Raw genomic sequence first — 17,674 nt, 5'->3', positions numbered from 1 at the left:
GCTATGACTGACAGTGCTCCCTTATGTCAACCCTAACCCACGTCCTGGATTTGAAGGGTTACATGTGTGACGGTCTAATTTCATACACAGGCTGCTGGATGTAGGCATCATTAATAAAGGATGGCCAAGGGTGGAGGGGGCCTTAAGGAAATAGGAAGTCATTTTCCAGAGCAGCTGGAATCACTGTATAATGAGGTCAGTCTGCCTGTGGACTGGGAGGGGCAGAGCACAGTCACATGCATTAGGACGCGACGGCCAGGGCAAAAGCACAGGCACACGTTCATTCCTCCAAATGGCTGGTGTTGATGTGCTCCAGCCGCCGCTGTCTTGGGCCGCTCTGTGCACCTGCCTAAGTAAAGAGCAGCCAGATTTTATTTAGTTAACAATGAATAATGAACATCTAGGCATGGCGGGCAGGTCATTCCTTCCTATTTTCATGCAGTCAACAATTATCCAGCATACACTATAGTAATAGATAACCTGATGGTCCACATCAGAGTTAGGGTGAAGGTCATATTCCCATTCTCTCTTATCTAGGAAGCCTGCAGTGCAGGAGTTGAATTGGGGGCATCAGGAGAAGAGGCACTAAGGAGGACCCTGAAATCACTCTGTGGAAATCTGGCCAGTATCCTTGGGTTCTTGGCAATGCCTGGGCATTGTGTCTCGGAAAGCAGGAGGGAGTCCAGCCCACATCTCCCAGAGCTGGGACTTCCACGGCAGACTTTTTCTGTCTCTCCATGAGATGCACAATGAAAAGTGGAGATGGTGATCATTTTGCTCTAAGAAGCAGATGTCTGAGACAGGATGGGTCTGGCTAGCTCATCTCCAGCTTAAAGATGAGATGCCTGTTTTTTTTTTTTTTTGAGGCAACACTAATGATCAATTTTACAGGATCATTCAACTCTATAACTCTACGGACGACTGCGCATGTAAATGTGAAACTATTGCCTATGTCTGAAACATGTGCCTAAAATTTCAACCAGTTAAATAAGACGGATGTCGAGCAAGACGACAGCCTTCCATGGCCACATTAGGAGCTAATCATTTCAGAAAATGTTACCATAATTCATTTATGGAAACAGTGAAACTATTCCCCAAACAAGTGATAAAGTGAATGGACTCCTAGTCGTACAGGGAAATGAGGCCTCATATTAATACTTCCTAACTTAACCCAACTCCAGAGGCACCTCTGCATAAATCTGCCTTGCCGATTATTCTGCCTCACATATTTTTATCTATTGCAAATAAAGTTGAATTCAGAATATTGCTCCAGTCATTACACCTCGTTTCCATTTATTTGGGAATCAGGACAACCATCTGAGTCCGCCGTTTAACCAACAAGAAATTGAATAGATTCTCCTTAGGACCTTAGAGTCACTGTCCAAGAGCACAGCTCATCCAGGTTGCTAAGCCTGTGAGCCTTCAGCTGCTGACCAAGGGCTGTTCTTCAGAAAGCAGCCTCACCCTGGGCTCCTGAACACAGCAGCAGTGATTTTTTTTTTTTAACAAGATCCTTCAGCTCTAGGAACTGAATGTGGTCTTTACATCTTTTGAAACCTCAATTTGTTCCCTTAAAGTGCTACCAAGAGAGTTAACAAATATTCATGCCTCTGACCATCCAATGAACTCACTTCTGCATTGATACATCATTGAGTTTATTGGTATTATTAATAGTAGCTGAAATGTATTGAGAAGATATTACTTGCCATGTGATCTCCTGGTGCCCTTTATTCTTTTTTTTCCCCTCAGATGATAAAACCAATGATGGAAGTTAAGTGACTTGCTTAAGGTCACACCGATTTTCAGTGGTGGAACTGGGATCAAAAGCTTCATCTGGCAGACCCCAAGCCCCCAAATTTAACCACTACGTGATCAGACAATGCACTGCATATAAGGGATATGCAGAAGTGTGAATCCAGAGAGCAGATCTCTGGGTGTGCAAGCCGACCATGAGAAAAATGGTGGACAATGAGATCAGGAGCAAATTCAGTGGGAAGGGAAATGGATCTAGTTATTCACACCCACGTCAACCACAATAACACCAGGAAAACAGAAACCATGAAACCCAGAATGGGGCTGTGGGTGTCAGTCGGAAGCACAAATCCACTAGTGCGATGCACTTGAGTGGTACCCATCTGTAGCAAGGGTAGAACCACACAATCTCCACAGTGAGAGGCGTTACTATGTCGGTGTGCAGGCTGCTGCGGTATCTGCCAGCAGACGTGCGGTAATGTAATGTTTGACTCAAACATAATGACCCCTTGTCCTTCTGGGAACTTCACTGACTTTGGAAAAGCCCCATGCAGGGAAGTGATCATTTTGAAACTCTGGGCTGTGTGAATCGAGCGGCTGACTGATGGGAGCCAGAGGAAGAATTACCAACCTCCCTGCTAATCTGGCTCCTAGTACCACGCATTAAGCCAACTAGTAAAAATCATTATGAAGTTTTTGCTGAAAGGGCAAGTGTAGGAAAACATGTTTCTAAACAGAATAACAGTCTTTGCCATTTTTTCCAACTTGCATACCATCTGGAAATTCTGATTTTTTTTTTCAAAGGGTAGGAAAGAAATGTGCTTCAGGCACAAATAAATGTTTACAGCTGAGTTATAAACCGAGAATGGTAGGGCTTAAAACAGACAGGCTGGCAGTCATGAAGCTCAAGCTGCAGAGAGACAATGCTGTGGGGAGCCGGCCAACCTGTTCTACACACATCGGCCCTTTTGAACGGGAAGTCCTGCTTCCCACTGACCTCATCAAGCAAATGCTTGGGAGGAAATCCTCACGGGGGGCTCGTATCAATTCTTCCAAGGTAAAGGAAAGAAGATGAAGGGGCATTATCATCTGTCTTGACACTAGGAAAGCAAACTTCCCTTTTGGAAAGCATGACATCTCATAGGAAGTGGCAGCCCACAGAGACTTGTTAAGTGGACCATTGGAGAGAAGTCATGAGGACGTCAGTTGACAACATGAAAGATCCATAGGTTGTTGCTTATTAAGTGCATGTTCCCACGTGCAGTGTTTGACAAGATGATCTTGTTTGTGCAGGACAGCACGTTTATGAGGGACTACCATTCCAGAGATGAGCAACTGGAGGCAGAGAGAGAAAGAAGGACCTGCATGAAGTCACACAGTCTCCAAGAGAAACCGCTGATGTTTGCATCCAGCCAGACCAGCAATAGCATCTTATATTCTAGGTAATTTTGCATTAAAAGACCCTCGAGAATGTATCATAACCAGTGCTTGGTGAGAAGGAAAAACTGATGTATTGGGAGTTTGAGCTCCTCTCCCTGGTCTCCCACAATTTGTGCATTTATTGGAAAAGTAGAAGTGGGTTTGGAAAAGACACAGGACAAGTCATCAATTTTTTTTTTTTTTTGGTAAAGGGTCAGGTAGTAAATATTTCAGGCCTTGTGGGCTGAAGTAGCCTCTGATGTACTGACTGAGCTCCACTGTTGTAGAGAAAAAGCACAGCAGCAAACATGTGAGCAGATGTGCATGGCTGTGCTCAGAAAGAACTGGAGCTACCATCACAGGCAGCTGGGTAGAGGTGGTCACTGAGTTGGGGTTGGCTGACTTCTGACACTTTGAATGTAAAATGAGTCGTAAGTTCTGAGGCTAATCCATGAAATATTACTTGGGAATTTATTCTTTCTTAAAATCAGCGACCAATTGGGTACCTATGCTGTGTGCCTCTTTAATGCTCTTGTGTACCTTGCCTCGAAGCCCACCCCATCAAACTGGGATGACTTTTATCATCCGAGCAGGTCAGAATACTGTATTGACTCTTCATTCTCAAGGCTTATCTAATCCCAGATCTATAGAGAAAGCGCACCGTGTCCTCTTAATGAAGATGTATGAGTTCATTCCTTCGAACATAGAAACCCACACGAGACGGTGAGCGGCTGTGGCAGTGTTGTGTGCCGCTTCTTCTGGATGCGAAACCCAACAACCATCCATGTTAAGGTTTAATTGAAAGAGAGCGGAGGGAAAAATAAGCCATGGACAACGACAAATGGAGAAGGGAAAGGAAGACAAAGTCCAAAGAACATCCTCTCCCAACTAATTAATCAAGTGCTTTGTTTCCACTAACATATCCACGCGTGGAGGCTGCCCTGTCGATTAGACGCCCTTCCAAACCTGAGCAATGTAAATACTCCTCAAGACCAGGCAATGAATTCTCCATCGATGTGCCATCTTAGATGGGACTCACACGCCTGTGTTTTGCTTACATTTTAATTTACTCCTGCTGGATACTTACCCAGTAATTGCTTAATAAGATTAACCTCCCTGGCAATGTGTGGTGAATCTTGATTAAAACATCGGCGTGAAGGATTATTGTATACCACAAAAAAATGGAGGGGGTGTTATTTAATTAACTTATTGCCAATATGTCTTGATTGTCTCTTTGAAACACTGGAAAAGTAGTCAATTGGCATCGATTCAGGTTATCTAAATGTATGGAATTGGGGAGCGGAAAGGAGGGAGGTCACTGGGTTGAGAAATTCTAGTCACATTCCCTAAGAGTGAGGAGAGCATGAGGACACTGTAATCTTTCCAGTCATGTGATAAGACAATCTATAAAACAAGAAGAGATCTGACATCCTCAGTCATTGGAAGACTACTGTTTTGGTATTGGGAAAGGAAGTGTCTGGATTTATATAATTGAAAATTTTCACCCTTTTTTTCTTTTACCTTTTTTTTTCTAAGTATCTTATTGACCAACACATTGGGCAATGATTTAGCAAACATTTTATCTGTCTCATAACTCATTTGGAAAGCATCTGAACTGGTGATGTTACACGACTTGCACAATATTTTTAAAAGCGTGTTGTGTGGGAGGGGAAACTTCTAGTGGTTCCAAAGACACAATGGAAAGTGTTTCCTCATTTGTTAATTAATTAATTAATCGATTTTTTTTGATGTTGTTGCAGATGAACAGAAAGCCTTTATTTTATTTGTTTATTTTATGTGGCGCTGAGGATCGAACTAGTGCCTCACAGGGGCTAGGCAAGCGCTTTGCCACTGAGCTACAGCCCCAGCCCTCATTTGTTAATTCAGAGGAGCCCATTTGTAAGGCATGTGGTCTGAGATGAGTTTTCTTCTGTTTTCTGACCATGATGACGGGGGATGTCACAGGGGAGAGGAGCTTGGAAATGGAGCTTAATCCCCAGTGGAGGGGTGGCTACTTTAATTGATGGGGATCTGTGCAGATCAGTGATTTCCATTTGTGAAGGACGCTATTTAAAAAGCATTTGTACATAACTTCAGAACGCAGACACACCAAATGCATTCCTGTGCCTAATGATAAAAGATGCACATTCATTTTTAAATGTGTATTCTGCATTTTTCTGAAAGGATGGGGTGCTGACTTGTGGATTAAGGGATATTAATGGATAAGATGTGGCAGAGATTCTCTAAGCAGGTTCCAAGAGCAGCTCCGTTGACACTCTAGACTCCAGAGAGGGGAGATTCTTTATCACGGGGGCCGTCCTATGTGGAGCCGGGTTTTTACAGTATCCCTGGCCTCTCCCTGCTAGATCTACCTCCTGCAATTGTGACAATTGAAAAACTCTTCAGACATCGCCAAATGTCTCCTGAGGGGCGAAAATATCCAGGCCAAGAGTCAGTGCTGTAAAGGAAACTGAAGAAAGGGATGGTGTCAAGTGCCGGAGGTGAATGGATTTCCAATCTGAGGCCAATAAATTTGACTCTGGGCTTTTTGGTCAGTTAAAGCAGAACATGGTCAGTTAAGGCAAAGTATACTTTTCATTCTGAGGTTGAATTTTACTCAGTTGATAATGGGAAGCATATTATTTCATCTTCAGATAAAACTTTTTCATGCTTACTTAAAGGTAATTTAGTGGTATGATTGTGACAGATGAGAACTAAAGACTAGATAAAAAGAAAAGTCATAGCTGAAGCTTCAGAACAGCTCTCGGGAGAGTAACCTACAGACCACTGGCTTCTCAGGATGGCTAATGCACATTTCTGAGGGTAGAGAATTCTGGAATCTTCTCTGAGGAAAACAACTGATCTATGGAAAGCACCAACATCTTGCCCAAAGGTGCAAAGGGCACAGATCTGAGTTTAAAGCTGCACCTGCCTACTTGTTTGCTTTGGAGTAAGTTTCTAGAACATTCTGGATCTCAGCTTCTCAGAGATGATTTCCCTCCCTTTAGAGCTGATGAAGTTACAATGCTAAGCCTGGTGTGCAACAAGTGCCTAATAAATGTTCCTTCTTTCCTTTTGGAAATATCCCTGTGGTTATTTTAAGAAATGGAGGGAGGGTTGAACTGGTTATATATTCTAAGAGGCAAATTCTGTGTTTGGAGTAACTCTGCAATACAACCTCTCCTGTTTGTGATTTCCATCCTGAATTAAGCAAACCCCAACACCGCCAAGCCCTGCTTGTGGCGCCATTGGCTGTTCTTGTCTTCTAATTGCTCCACGTTCCCACCGCCCTACAGTTCTGTTTTCTCTCCTCCTTTTTAGCACCTTGTTAGCACCTATTTTTTTTTTCCTCTGCAAGAATACAGTTGCCTGATTGCTTCAATAAACATTTCTATTGTCCCCTTCACTGTTCTGAGAAGAGAGGCTTTGTTGCCGAGTTGTCAAAACTCCTTTCTATTCTCCCCCAAAGCAGAACAGCTCTGAGCCTGTCTCTTGCATGCCAAGCCAGGCATGCTTGTTCCCCAGGGAGGCTGTGTCTCTCCTCTGGGAGAGGGACCCAGTCTAGTGGCATGTGCAGCCTGCTGCTCCCTGCCTTCTGATTAGGCGGGACTTTCTCCTGCTGCTGCTGCTGCTGCTGCCGCTCCAGCTGCTGCTGTTGCTTCTGCCCAGGCCTTGGGATGCTTTCAAGTAGCTCTAGACCTTGCCAGTCGCTGTAGATAGCATAGGTATGCACATTGCTTGGAGCAGGCACTGAGCCAGCTCCAAGTGACTCCAGCCAAACACAGCTAACAGACAGGAACAGCAAACAGCTTTTAACGGGGGCACCTATGAAAGGCAGCAAATTTTTTTCCTTCCCCTTTCTTTTCCTTTTTGCATACCTTCCAAGATTTGGATTAAAAAACCTGAACCAGCTGGCGAGGGCTCTGAATTTTCCTGTGACCTCGAGGGCAAGCAGCAGCTGGAACCTCACCTTTGCCTCCAGATGGCAATGTTGCCCCATCATCGTTTCCTGGTAAGCCGGTCCTTATCCCATTGTTAAAGGTGTGTCCATCTGCCGGCTGGAGTTGCCAATTGAGTCCGAGCAGATGCATTGCTGCAGGAGAGACAAAGTAATGAAAATATGAATAGATAATTCAGCAATGCAAATGTCAAGGGGGAGGGCCAGGTGCCTTTTTTTCCAAGCGATTGCCTTTTAAGGAAACTTGCAGTTCAAAAATGGCTTGCCCTGGGCCGCAGGGATTAGCTAAATACAGAAAGCATGTCAATCTGAGTGGCTAGGTCTCCTTTTCCTTGCCACAGCTCAAAGCCTCAGCAGGGAGGATCCCTCCTGGTGGACGAGGAGGGAGGAGAAGGCGAAGCCTAGATCTCCCAAAGGGTGCCTCCACAGAGGTGGAAACGCCCCTTCAGAAGCATGGTGACGGGGACACTCCATCACATCCCTCTTTTCAGGCACTCTGGAGGCAATGGAGTTAGACTAGTAGTCCAGGGACTTTGACAAGGATGGTTTCTCCCAAACTACTCAAGATACAACTCAGCTTCAAATCGAGGCTATGCAAATGGCACCCACCTGCCAGTCCCTACTACACCTGCTCTCACATTCCCACACAGCCAGCAGCACCCAAGGTGGATTGGTCCATTTGAAAGCCTGCCTTTCCCTTTTTCAAATTTTAGAAATATATTATCTCTTGCACCATTCTTCATGATAAGTGGATCCCTTTCAGAACATTGTGGAAAAAGTTTAGGAGTGGGGGCGACGATGATAGAATGGAGTCCTTTCCTGAAAAACAGCGCTATTCTCTCTCCCCCGAGCATGGAAAGGGACAAAGTGATCCAGAGCACTGCCTGTTCTTCACCTGGGAAACAGGTGTGTGTGTTTGCAGAAGTCTTACTTCCATGTGCACCTCGAACCTCCAAAGAAACTTCTGGACTTTCTGTTACTGTGCCCCAAAAGGACCCCCCCCCAGCGGGTTTAGCTCAGCACCCCCTGACCACCATGCCTGATGGTTCTTGGCAAGGTGTTTTCACTGAGTAGAGTGAAAGGCAAATCCCAAGCACCTGGATTCTTTCAAAGCTCTTATGGAAGAAATGCTTCATTTGTGAATAAATAAGAAGTTCCTTCCCTGTGTATTTCCCATCTAAACAATAACCGCGCCTGTCTGCCTGGTGTTTCAATGGACACAGGTTGACGCTGTTGCTACGTTCCCGGCTCTGCGGGAAAGAAAGGGCTGTTGACAGGGGAAGCTTCCGAGTTTGAAGCGGGGATGGGAGAAACAGTTAACCACAGGAAACACAATTAACAATGCTTAGGAAATTGTTCACATGGCAATTAATTCTGCATGCCTACCACCACTTAAAGTCAGGCTGCATTCTATTAAGGTTAAAAACCTATCTTCAAACAATACAGCTCAGATAGATGGCTGCAGATTTGCAGATTAGGGCGGCGAGGTGTGTGTGTGTGTGTGTGTGTGTGTGTGTGCGCGCGCGCGCGTGTGCTTTTCTCTTACGCGCTTTACCATCTCAGAACCACATTTTCTTCCTCTGCGTTACTCTGAAGGGTTCAGCCTGCTGTTGCAACTTTTTGAGATGATAAATACTAATAAGAATAAGTGACATTTACTGTACACTTTCTGTCAAGGTAACACCTAATTTTCTCCTGCAGTTTATCCATTCTATGTAGGTCACTTACTTGAAGAGACCAGATTCTATTGCCTCAAATAATGACATATTTTCACCATACAGAGGTCAGGAAATCGTGGTGGCTTTGAGATAACGATAGCTTCTGATTTGTAATTACCAGGTGATGGGAGCCAAGGAATTAGCTATTTTCAAATGATTTTTTTTTTTTAAGATGCTGGTGGGTTCTTGGGGCCTGCCTGGGCCAGCCACTGCCATGCTGAAGATGCAGCCCTTTGGAGGAGGGTCTCTGTGAGTCAAGGTACATGCGGACAGGTGACAGGTACCAGCTGCATTTGGGGCCAGCAGCAACCAAGCTTTGACGGTCACATCTGTAGAAGGAGGCAGTAGCGCCCCCTGCAGGCAAAGACATCAACCTCCCCCAGGAACCACCCATGGGGAGCTATCATCAAAACTGTGGTCCTCTTGCAGTGCTCAGTCTTGTCACCAGGGGACAGAGCACATTGCAAGGATACACTCTGGGAGCACAACAGACCCTAATCCAACTGAACATAAAGGGGATCTCCCAACACTGCGTCCTCTGTGGTTTCAAGGTCGCCTCCCTTCCCCCTCCACCACCTCCTTTGGTTTTGTTTGGAGTTCTACAGTATCTTTTTACTTTTTTTTTTTTTTTTTTTTTTTAAATGTATCCTGAAAACAAGAAAACCAAAGACAGGGTGCAAAGGGTTTGGGTCAGAGTATACGAGTGACTTCACAGACAACTCCCAGAAGTGAAAAGAGAACTCAGGAAGTGAGATGGAGATGGGGAAGTGGGGAAAAGCCAAATCTGGCGAGCAGAAGACCCGTCCTCCCAGCAGAGGCAACGCGACAAAAATGAAACTCAAGTTCAGGCATATTTCCTGTTGTTGGACTGAACGGTAAGTAAATAAGTGAGAATTATATCGGGGGTACAACCACCTTCTTGTTGTTTGGGGGTGTCTGAAATAGGCTTTTGTTGGCACTGATTTTTTTTTCCGTTGATCAGCCATTCCTTGTCTTTTACTTGAGTAAGAAAATGAGACTATCTTTCTGGCCTGTGGGAACGGACTCAAGGGTCCTTAGGATAAAGACCCAGGGGAGCTGGGAAGTAAATGAGTTTTCTGACTAATGAGAATTCTGCTTCTTATTCTGCTCCCGATTTGTTCTATGGGTTCAGCTGAGAAATCAGCCTTTCAATCAATCTCTCCCTTTACCTTTTGCAAAGGTTTCTGTCACAGGTGGAACAAAAGTTCCTTAAAGCCCAGAGAGAGGTGAGGCACCTGTATGCCCCAGAAAATCCAACAGGGCCTTACACCTAAGTGCATCCAAGTTTACCAGAATAGATAATGGTACATGGGGGAAAACCTGGAAGCCTGCCTTGCGGAGCAAGATATGCTCGTAAATAAAAACACATAATACAAGGGGCAGTGGGTGAGATAAAATGGCACTGGTAGCAATATAGACTAGTTTGCAAAAGAAGGCTGTTTTTGTTATCATTGTATCAAATACCTGCTGCCAATTATGGAAGCCCCCCGGAGCATGGTGGTAGCTGTTTTTGTTTGTTTGTTTGTTTGGTACTGGGGATTGAACCCAGGGGTACTTAACCACTGAGCCACATACCCAGCCCTTTTCTCTTTTTTTATTTTGAGACAGGGTCTAACTAAATTGCTCATAGCCTCGCTAAGTTGCTGAGGTTGGCTTTGAACTTTCAATCCTCCTGCCTTAGCTTCTCAAAGCTGCTGGGATTACAGGCATGTGCCATTGCACCCAGCCAAGGTATGGCAGTAGCCATTCTGCAGACATTCTCTGCAGGGAGATGCTGTTGTCACCCTCAATTTGCCAACTATTGACTGAAGTTTGATTACAGGGAGATTTCATAAGCATGGTGGAATTGTAACAGGATGGAGCTTCTCTGCTTCATCTTTCATATTGATCTTGTTACAAAGTCTATGGGCAAATGGTGTCTCAGCAAAGCCTGTCTGTCTCAAAACTTGTGACTTTCTCAGCAGGGTTGATCAATGGCTGTCCATCATAGGTACCCCAGCCCCCTGCCCCCAGGGAGGTTACACTTGATGACCTGGTTGAATTTGGGTGTGGCCATGTGACCTGGCAGCACACACTTTATTACATAATCATCCTGGCTCTTGAGTAAAGGTGGAATCAAAGCCATGGTGGTTCAGTGGAAGAACACAGAAGGAGTAAAGAAAGAAACTGTAAGTTGTGAGCCACCTAGGGTTTGGGGTTCTTTATTACAGAAGCATGTCTGAGTCAACCTTGACTTATAAAGAAAATGGGAGATGCCATTTTTTTTTTTTTTAACGAAAGGTCTTTGTCTATTCTTTAGAATTTGGGTCAGGATCCTTTCTGAAACTCAAGCAGGAAGGGTTAACACTTGTTCAGGGCCACTATTGTTGTTTCCGGCAGCAACAAAATGTAGTTCTTTGAACATTATGCCTTAGTACCGCCAGCTCTGATGAACTCTCAGAGACAGATTCAGGGAGCTGAGAATCCTTGGAGTAGACATAGTTCTGGCTACTTCATCTTGAGATTTTGTGTAAATGCTGGATTAATCAATTAACATTTCACTGGACAAGAAATCTTGGATGCACTAGGGTGGTCCCTCTCCATTCCCTCCCTTGAATAGTCCAGCAACTCATTCCAAAAGGTCCGATTCAGGCCAAGATAGGGTCAGAGTTGAAATGAGTTTGGGAGGCCCTCTCCCTGAGGTCACCCCTGCCTCCGGTTGATAGCCAAATGTACCATTCATCATGATTTGTCAGGCTCCCCCCAGAGAGACCCTTGGATAGAAAAATGGGGCTCCATGGGTCAGCAAGGATGGGTCAGGAAGGGCTCCAAGGAGGAGCTGGTAGAATCCAGGTGGCAACTGGGAAAACAGCCACTAAAAACACAGCAGGCAGCCAAGTTCTGGAAGTATCTCTCTGGCTAATTGGAGAAAACTTTCACAGAGTGTTGAAAAGGAACCAAGGCCGTATGGAAGGACCACACACAGATCCTGGGTTTCAGTAAGAACAATAAATAGACCTACCTGGAGTTAGTTTGATGATTTCTTATTGAAGTTGCTATGTTTTGGTGCCAGATGGGCTCTGAAGAAATACTCAGAGGGAGCCAAAGTAGGAGAGAGAGGGAGGTTGTGGGGGAACCAAGAATTCTCCAGCAACCACAGGACAAGGAGAGGTAGGCCTGGAAAAGTGGTAGCTGCGAAGGGGGTTGTCTGAAATAGTAATTAGGGTTTGTGTGGGCCCTGCTGGGTGCCATTTAGGACCTTCCTTGTTCATTGGCTGGCAGAGGATCAACCTGACAAGAGAGTCAATCAATATGTCAGCAATACTTCCCAGAGAGCTGCTCAGCCCCTGCTTGTCAAAGAGGGCAAACATGGAAGCCACGGATGCTCTCTGTTTGCTGAGCAGGCCCCCAGGAGCAAGGGGTATCTTTAAAGATCAGTCTTGTCGATATTTAACCCGAGGAAGAGATTGGACTTTCCTTTGAAAATGGAAGACTGCAGGCCAGGCAGAGCTCAGGGAGGGACCGAAGGGAACTGAGCCCGCCCGGTCTGGTGGCTGAGTGTGCCGTCAGGTGCACAAGGGGGTCTTTGAGAGGATGGCAAAGCTCATTCACAAACCGGGAGGATGTCGGGAAGGGTCAGGCCTGGGTCTCCCTGTCTCTGCACCAACCAATTAAGTCCACGATGCCAGGACTCCTGTGGGAAACGCAGCCGATTCCAAACCACCCCTGCTGAGAGGGGAACACTGCAGCAGGATCATCGGGGCTAACCCTGAACTCAGGCACGCAGCCCGGAAAGGCACCTTGGCAATCAGTGGTGAAAATGAACACATGCAAATGAGCTTCCTCGGTGATGAGGACAATTCACTTTTATTTGACAACGTACCAGGGATTGGGAAGATTACTTTAACATGGCATTTGTTCATTACTTATCATTTAGCCAATGTTCGTGGAGCACCCACTGTGCACGAGGCGTGTCCATCAGGAATAAAGCCGCCCAACAAAACAAAATCCTCGCTCTCATGGAACTTATGTTCTAGCAAGCGACGGAGAAATGAAACAGAATTGAAAAGCAGAGTGGGGGTCAGGGAGTGCCAGAGGGGTAAGGGATGAGAAACTGGAATTTTTTTTTTTTTAATGTTTTCCAGTTTCCAACTGGCCAGGGGTGGTGTCTGAGCAAAGCCCTCAAGGAAGTGGGACAGCAGCCGATGCTGACGGAGTGGGGAAGGGATTCTGAACTGGAGTGGAGAAACAGGGAGGGAGTGGGAGCAGGTGCATTTGGGGGGAAACTGTTTTAGTCAGCTTTTGCATCACTGTGGCCAAAAAATTTGACAAGAACAATTCATAGGAGAAAAAGCTTCGCTGGGGTTCACAGTTTCAGAGGGTTGGCTAACTCCATATCTCCGGGACCAAGGTGATGCAGAACTTCATGGCAGAAAGCAAGGCAGAGGAAAGTGGCCCAGCCCATGGCAACAGGAAGCTGAGCTCTGCTGACCAGCAAGGAACTATAAACCCCAACGGCATGGCCCCAGTGACCTCTTTCCCCAGCTACACCCTACCTGCCTGTAGTCACCATGCGATTAATTCATTCAAGTGGATGAATCCACTCATCAGGTTACACCTCTTATAATCTAATCATTTCACCTCTGAAAATCCTTGCATTGTCTTACACATGAGCTTTTGGGAAACACAATATAGCCAAATCATGATCAGGACTTTGCCTTTTCTTTGGATGAGATTCGAGATGTTGGAAGAATATTATTTTGAAGAAGATGAAAGCTCATTTTATTCCTTTATAGTGGGAAATGCTAAAATAATCTACATCGTATAGATAAGGAAATTGGGGCTTACAGAGGTTAAGTGACTTGCCCCAAAAATCACAGAGTCAGCAAACAGAAAATCTGGAACTCAGACCCTGACATATGCAGGAAGCGCTCCAAACCCCATGATGTCCTACTAGTGACTCCATTCCACATTTTTTTTTTCTGAAGGACACCTGCCCTCTGAGTTTTCAATCACTACTTAGTTAAGACTGAACAGGACTGGAAATTCTTATCAAATATTGCTGCTCATGAACAGATACCTCCTTTTGTTATATGGTCATTAGTCTACCACGAATATGCCCTTGGGCAGGAACTAGAATGCTGTTTAACTTAAAAACAAACAAACAAACAAACAAAAAACCCCCTTGCCATTGTCAATATAAAATCAATCTATTTGGCACCTTTGGTGGATGGTCAGGCTGACTAGCAATCAAGTTTGGTGACTTTTCCCTGTCCAGTTTGCTTCTTGTCATTTTGGAGTACAGGTGAGGACAGTGATTTTTTCCCTTTCCTTTTTGAGGACAGAGTGGGAAGCCTCTGTGGTGCCTTAATGACATTCTTTTTAAGAACACTGTCAGTGCCAAAATTACTGACTGCCTAAGAGAAGAGATGAAGATAAACCATGAGGGATAACATTCTCGAAAATGCCTTAAGTCTTAAAAAAGGAGTTAAAAAAATTTAAATCTCAAAGGAGTTAAAAAAAAAAAAACAAAAAAGCCCTTCTCACTGCCTTGGTGAAATGATTGTCTTATTTTCCCCAGACAGTGTTGCGATCCACTGAATGGAATAAAATTTCAAAGCACCACATGGAAGTGACGCCCACAAATCCCTTTCCTCGTAATGGGATTTGTGCACCCATCTCCCAAGAACGCTCTGAAAACTTGCTTGTCTCTGTCCAACTTCCCGCTCGCAGCTTCCAAAATGGCTGCAAAGCTCACGCCCCAGGAGTTGCACAGGAGAGGAAGGATGAGCAGGGGATGTGATCCCTGAATCCTAGCACGACCGCTTGACAGGGGAGGGGGGCTCTGCGGAAACACCACTGCGTGCATCTCTCCGGCACTCTCATCTTCCAGCTGTGGTCCTAAAATGTCCTCAGCAGGGATTTTATCTGTTGCTTCCTAATTCTAGATTCTTGCACAAAAGTAGAGAGGCTTTCTGTCCCCTCCTGCATATCTGCCGTGAGGACAAGGTGACGGTTCCATGAGGCAGCTCTGGGACCAGGGAGCAGTATGTTTCTGAGACAAGAAGAATCCACACAGAAGGACCAGCACATTAATCTGTTCTGGTGACAGACTCAGGATGGTACTGCTAGTGCAAAGTGGGATGAGATTAATCAATTCCTGTGTTTGGAAGAAGCAAAAGAGGCTCCTTACAGCTTATGGATGTACAGAGCCCTGGGGCTGGTGTCCTCCCTCACCTGTTCCCTTGGATCCCCCGTTACAGGTGCACTGCAGGTGGCCATGTTGATACTGTGGGCGGGTGCCGTCTGGTGTGCTGCAGTGACCTCTAACGACACCCTCTTGCTCTCAGCATCACCAGGCAGATCAATACGCAAGACAGACACCCATGCTCCAGCCACTCTCCTTTCCCTGTGCAGAGAGCCCGGGAATGCACCCGGCTGGCGGGCTTCGGATGCCACTCGGGCAGGCCATTGTCCGCCAAACTGCTCATCCTCATGCAGATAAACACACGCCTGAAGCCGCTGGCCACACAAGGTATCATTTCCCACCTCAGACCACCCAGCTCCTGCTGCTATTTTTCCCAGGAAAGAAATAAAATAAAAGCCTTTCTTTCTCTAAGAATGGGCCCATGTGATCAAAATACCTTTAGAGAATGATAATATCGGGAGGTTTTATTCACCAAATAAATCATGGTCTGGGATTTTAAGAGCTTTTGTGATAACAAAACACATCCCCACAATCCACACCTAGACACCTAGACGCATCTTTCTCCTGCCCGAGCTTGTCATTCAGTGTTGACAACCCAAACAATATTTGTCTTTCTTCAGAGAGCAGCAACCGGCAACCCTGTTAAAGAGAGGGCAGATCCGCCAGACCACCGACGACAAAGGAAAGGCAAGCCGGGCGGCACATGGCACATGGCCACCGGAATCCTAGGAAGCAGACATTATGAATGTTTTAGAGGATAAGATGTCATATTGATCGGGAGATGTGCAACGTGTGCTGGAACAAAGAGGAGAACTCTCCCGTGAAATACAGCCTTGTGCGAGGGGGAGCCGCGCGGGGTCAGGCGTCCGCCTGTTGTGGCCCTGGCCAGACTCTGCTCTCCAGCAAGTTCTTCCCTCAGCTGCTGCAAACAAATGGAGGGAGGGGCCGGCTTATTTTCTATCCTGAGTCCTAGGCAGCCCCCAAGCAACAGCTCCCAAAGAGTCCTCTGATCTGAACTCCAGGGTCCACCATCCGGCAGGTGGAAGCCAGACAGAAGAATCGAGACGGAGAGGGGCTTAGGCATCAGGCAAAGGAGCAACCGTCCCTGTCCTAGGCCCTGGGACACAGCAGATTCATTCTAGGCAGGGTTCAAGTTTATGCTCTGCTGCTCGTAAGCAGGTGACCCTGGGCAAACCTCTCTACCACCACTTTCCTTGGCTAAGCTGAAAGCTAACATTTTTTTTTTTTGTCAAGCACCGTTTAAGTCCTTTATACGCATCTTCACACACTCCTTATGATGACCTAGAGGAAGGTACTGTCAGCTTCCCATTTTACAGAGGTAGAGATGGAGGCATGGAGGGGATGGAAGGGCTGGTGGGGGACAGCTGCTTTTGGAACCAAGCACACGCCATTACCTCCATTTTCTTGCCCTTAGTGATGGGGATGTGTTCTGCGAAATACGGCGATAGGCAATTGTGTCACTGTGAGGCCACACAGTGCATTTACACAAACTAGGACAGCTATGATGTTGCCGTGGGATAGAATTTGTGGAACACTGTTCTAGAGGGCAGCACATGACTGTATCTCCACGGAGTGACGGATGATGCTCCCCACCACCCGCTGACATGTCATGGTAGTAATGCAATCAGGGAGCTGGGGGTTCCTGTGCCCAGGAGCCACTTGGGAAGCCCGTCTCATCTCCTGCTGGGTTCTCTGGTCATCACTAAGATGGCTCACTTTTATTAAGCCTGAGCATGTGCCAATCCCTAGGCTAAGCAGTTGTTACCAATTTTACGAGCCGGGATCCCTGCTTTCATAGTTTGCAGATGAAGAAACTGATGCTCAGAGGAATGAAGTACCAAGCAGCTGGTAGGTAGTGTGACACCTAGGCCTGCTCTCAAGGGCCACACTACCCCTTCCACAGCAGGACAGCACCAGCACAACCCCAAGTCCCAGAGAACAGGGGGACAGTTCCCCTGTGAGGCCTTCCCTTATCTGAACCCTCCTTCAGAGACACCTCTGTGCTCTGTTTACAGCATTGTAGGAAGGGAGGCAGAACCCACTCAAGATGGGCCTCAAGGGTCACCTGGTCCCCACCCTTGCTGTACAGACAGATGGTGAGCATGTGCCTCACTGAAGTGAAATGATGTGCCCAAGGTCATGAAGACTCCTGGCTGGCTAAGCAAAGATTTTGACCTTGTCTTTCAATTCCTTTCCCCCTCATTTTCTTCCCTCTCTTTAAAGACAGAAAATTCTGAAAACTTGCAACGTGATGCTTTATTACAGAGACAACCAGGGGACTTCAAAGAACCCCCCTTTCCTCATACCGAAGATTTATATTATCCCTACCTGCTGGTGAGGGCATGAACAAAATAACCTGTTAATAAAATTAGCCAACAAAGGAGCGTTTGGACCCTCTGATCCTCAACTCAGGGACAAATGGCTTCGACTGCAAAATTCAAACCAGGATCTAAATCCACGTTCCTGTTTCCACCTGGCCCAACCATGCCACGGCCGGCAGCCTGTTCTTCCAGGAGTGAGAAACGCGTTGGAGAAATGAGGATGTTGAACAAATTTTGCAGGTAATTTTCATTTCAGATTGGTCATTTGTTCAGCAAA

The 17,674-nt window shown here is 46.1% G+C and overlaps 1 protein-coding gene across 15 annotated transcripts in view; it reads right to left on the bottom strand.

The window, feature by feature from the left end:
* Positions 1–17,674, bottom strand: part of Tenm2 (teneurin transmembrane protein 2) — a 1,244,871-nt gene that overhangs the window by 175,486 nt on the left and 1,051,711 nt on the right. For 13 of the 15 annotated variants that reach the window (XM_058571810.1, XM_058571809.1, XM_058571811.1 and 10 more), the window contains one exon: positions 7,142–7,264. The exons of the other annotated variants lie outside the window; for them this stretch is intronic. In XM_058571810.1, coding sequence (XP_058427793.1) covers positions 7,142–7,264 — 123 coding nt within the window. The remainder of the gene's footprint in view (positions 1–7,141; positions 7,265–17,674) is intronic. 15 annotated transcript variants of the gene reach the window in all.

The sequence above is a fragment of the Marmota monax genome, unplaced genomic scaffold, assembly GCF_021218885.2.
Source record: "Marmota monax isolate L192 unplaced genomic scaffold, Marmota_monax_Labrador192_F-V1.1 WCK01_AAM20220418_F8-fsc00084, whole genome shotgun sequence".
NCBI lineage: Eukaryota > Metazoa > Chordata > Mammalia > Rodentia > Sciuridae > Marmota > Marmota monax.
The sequence above is the reverse complement of the archived record's forward strand: the minus strand, read 5'-3'. Positions and strand labels throughout refer to the sequence as shown.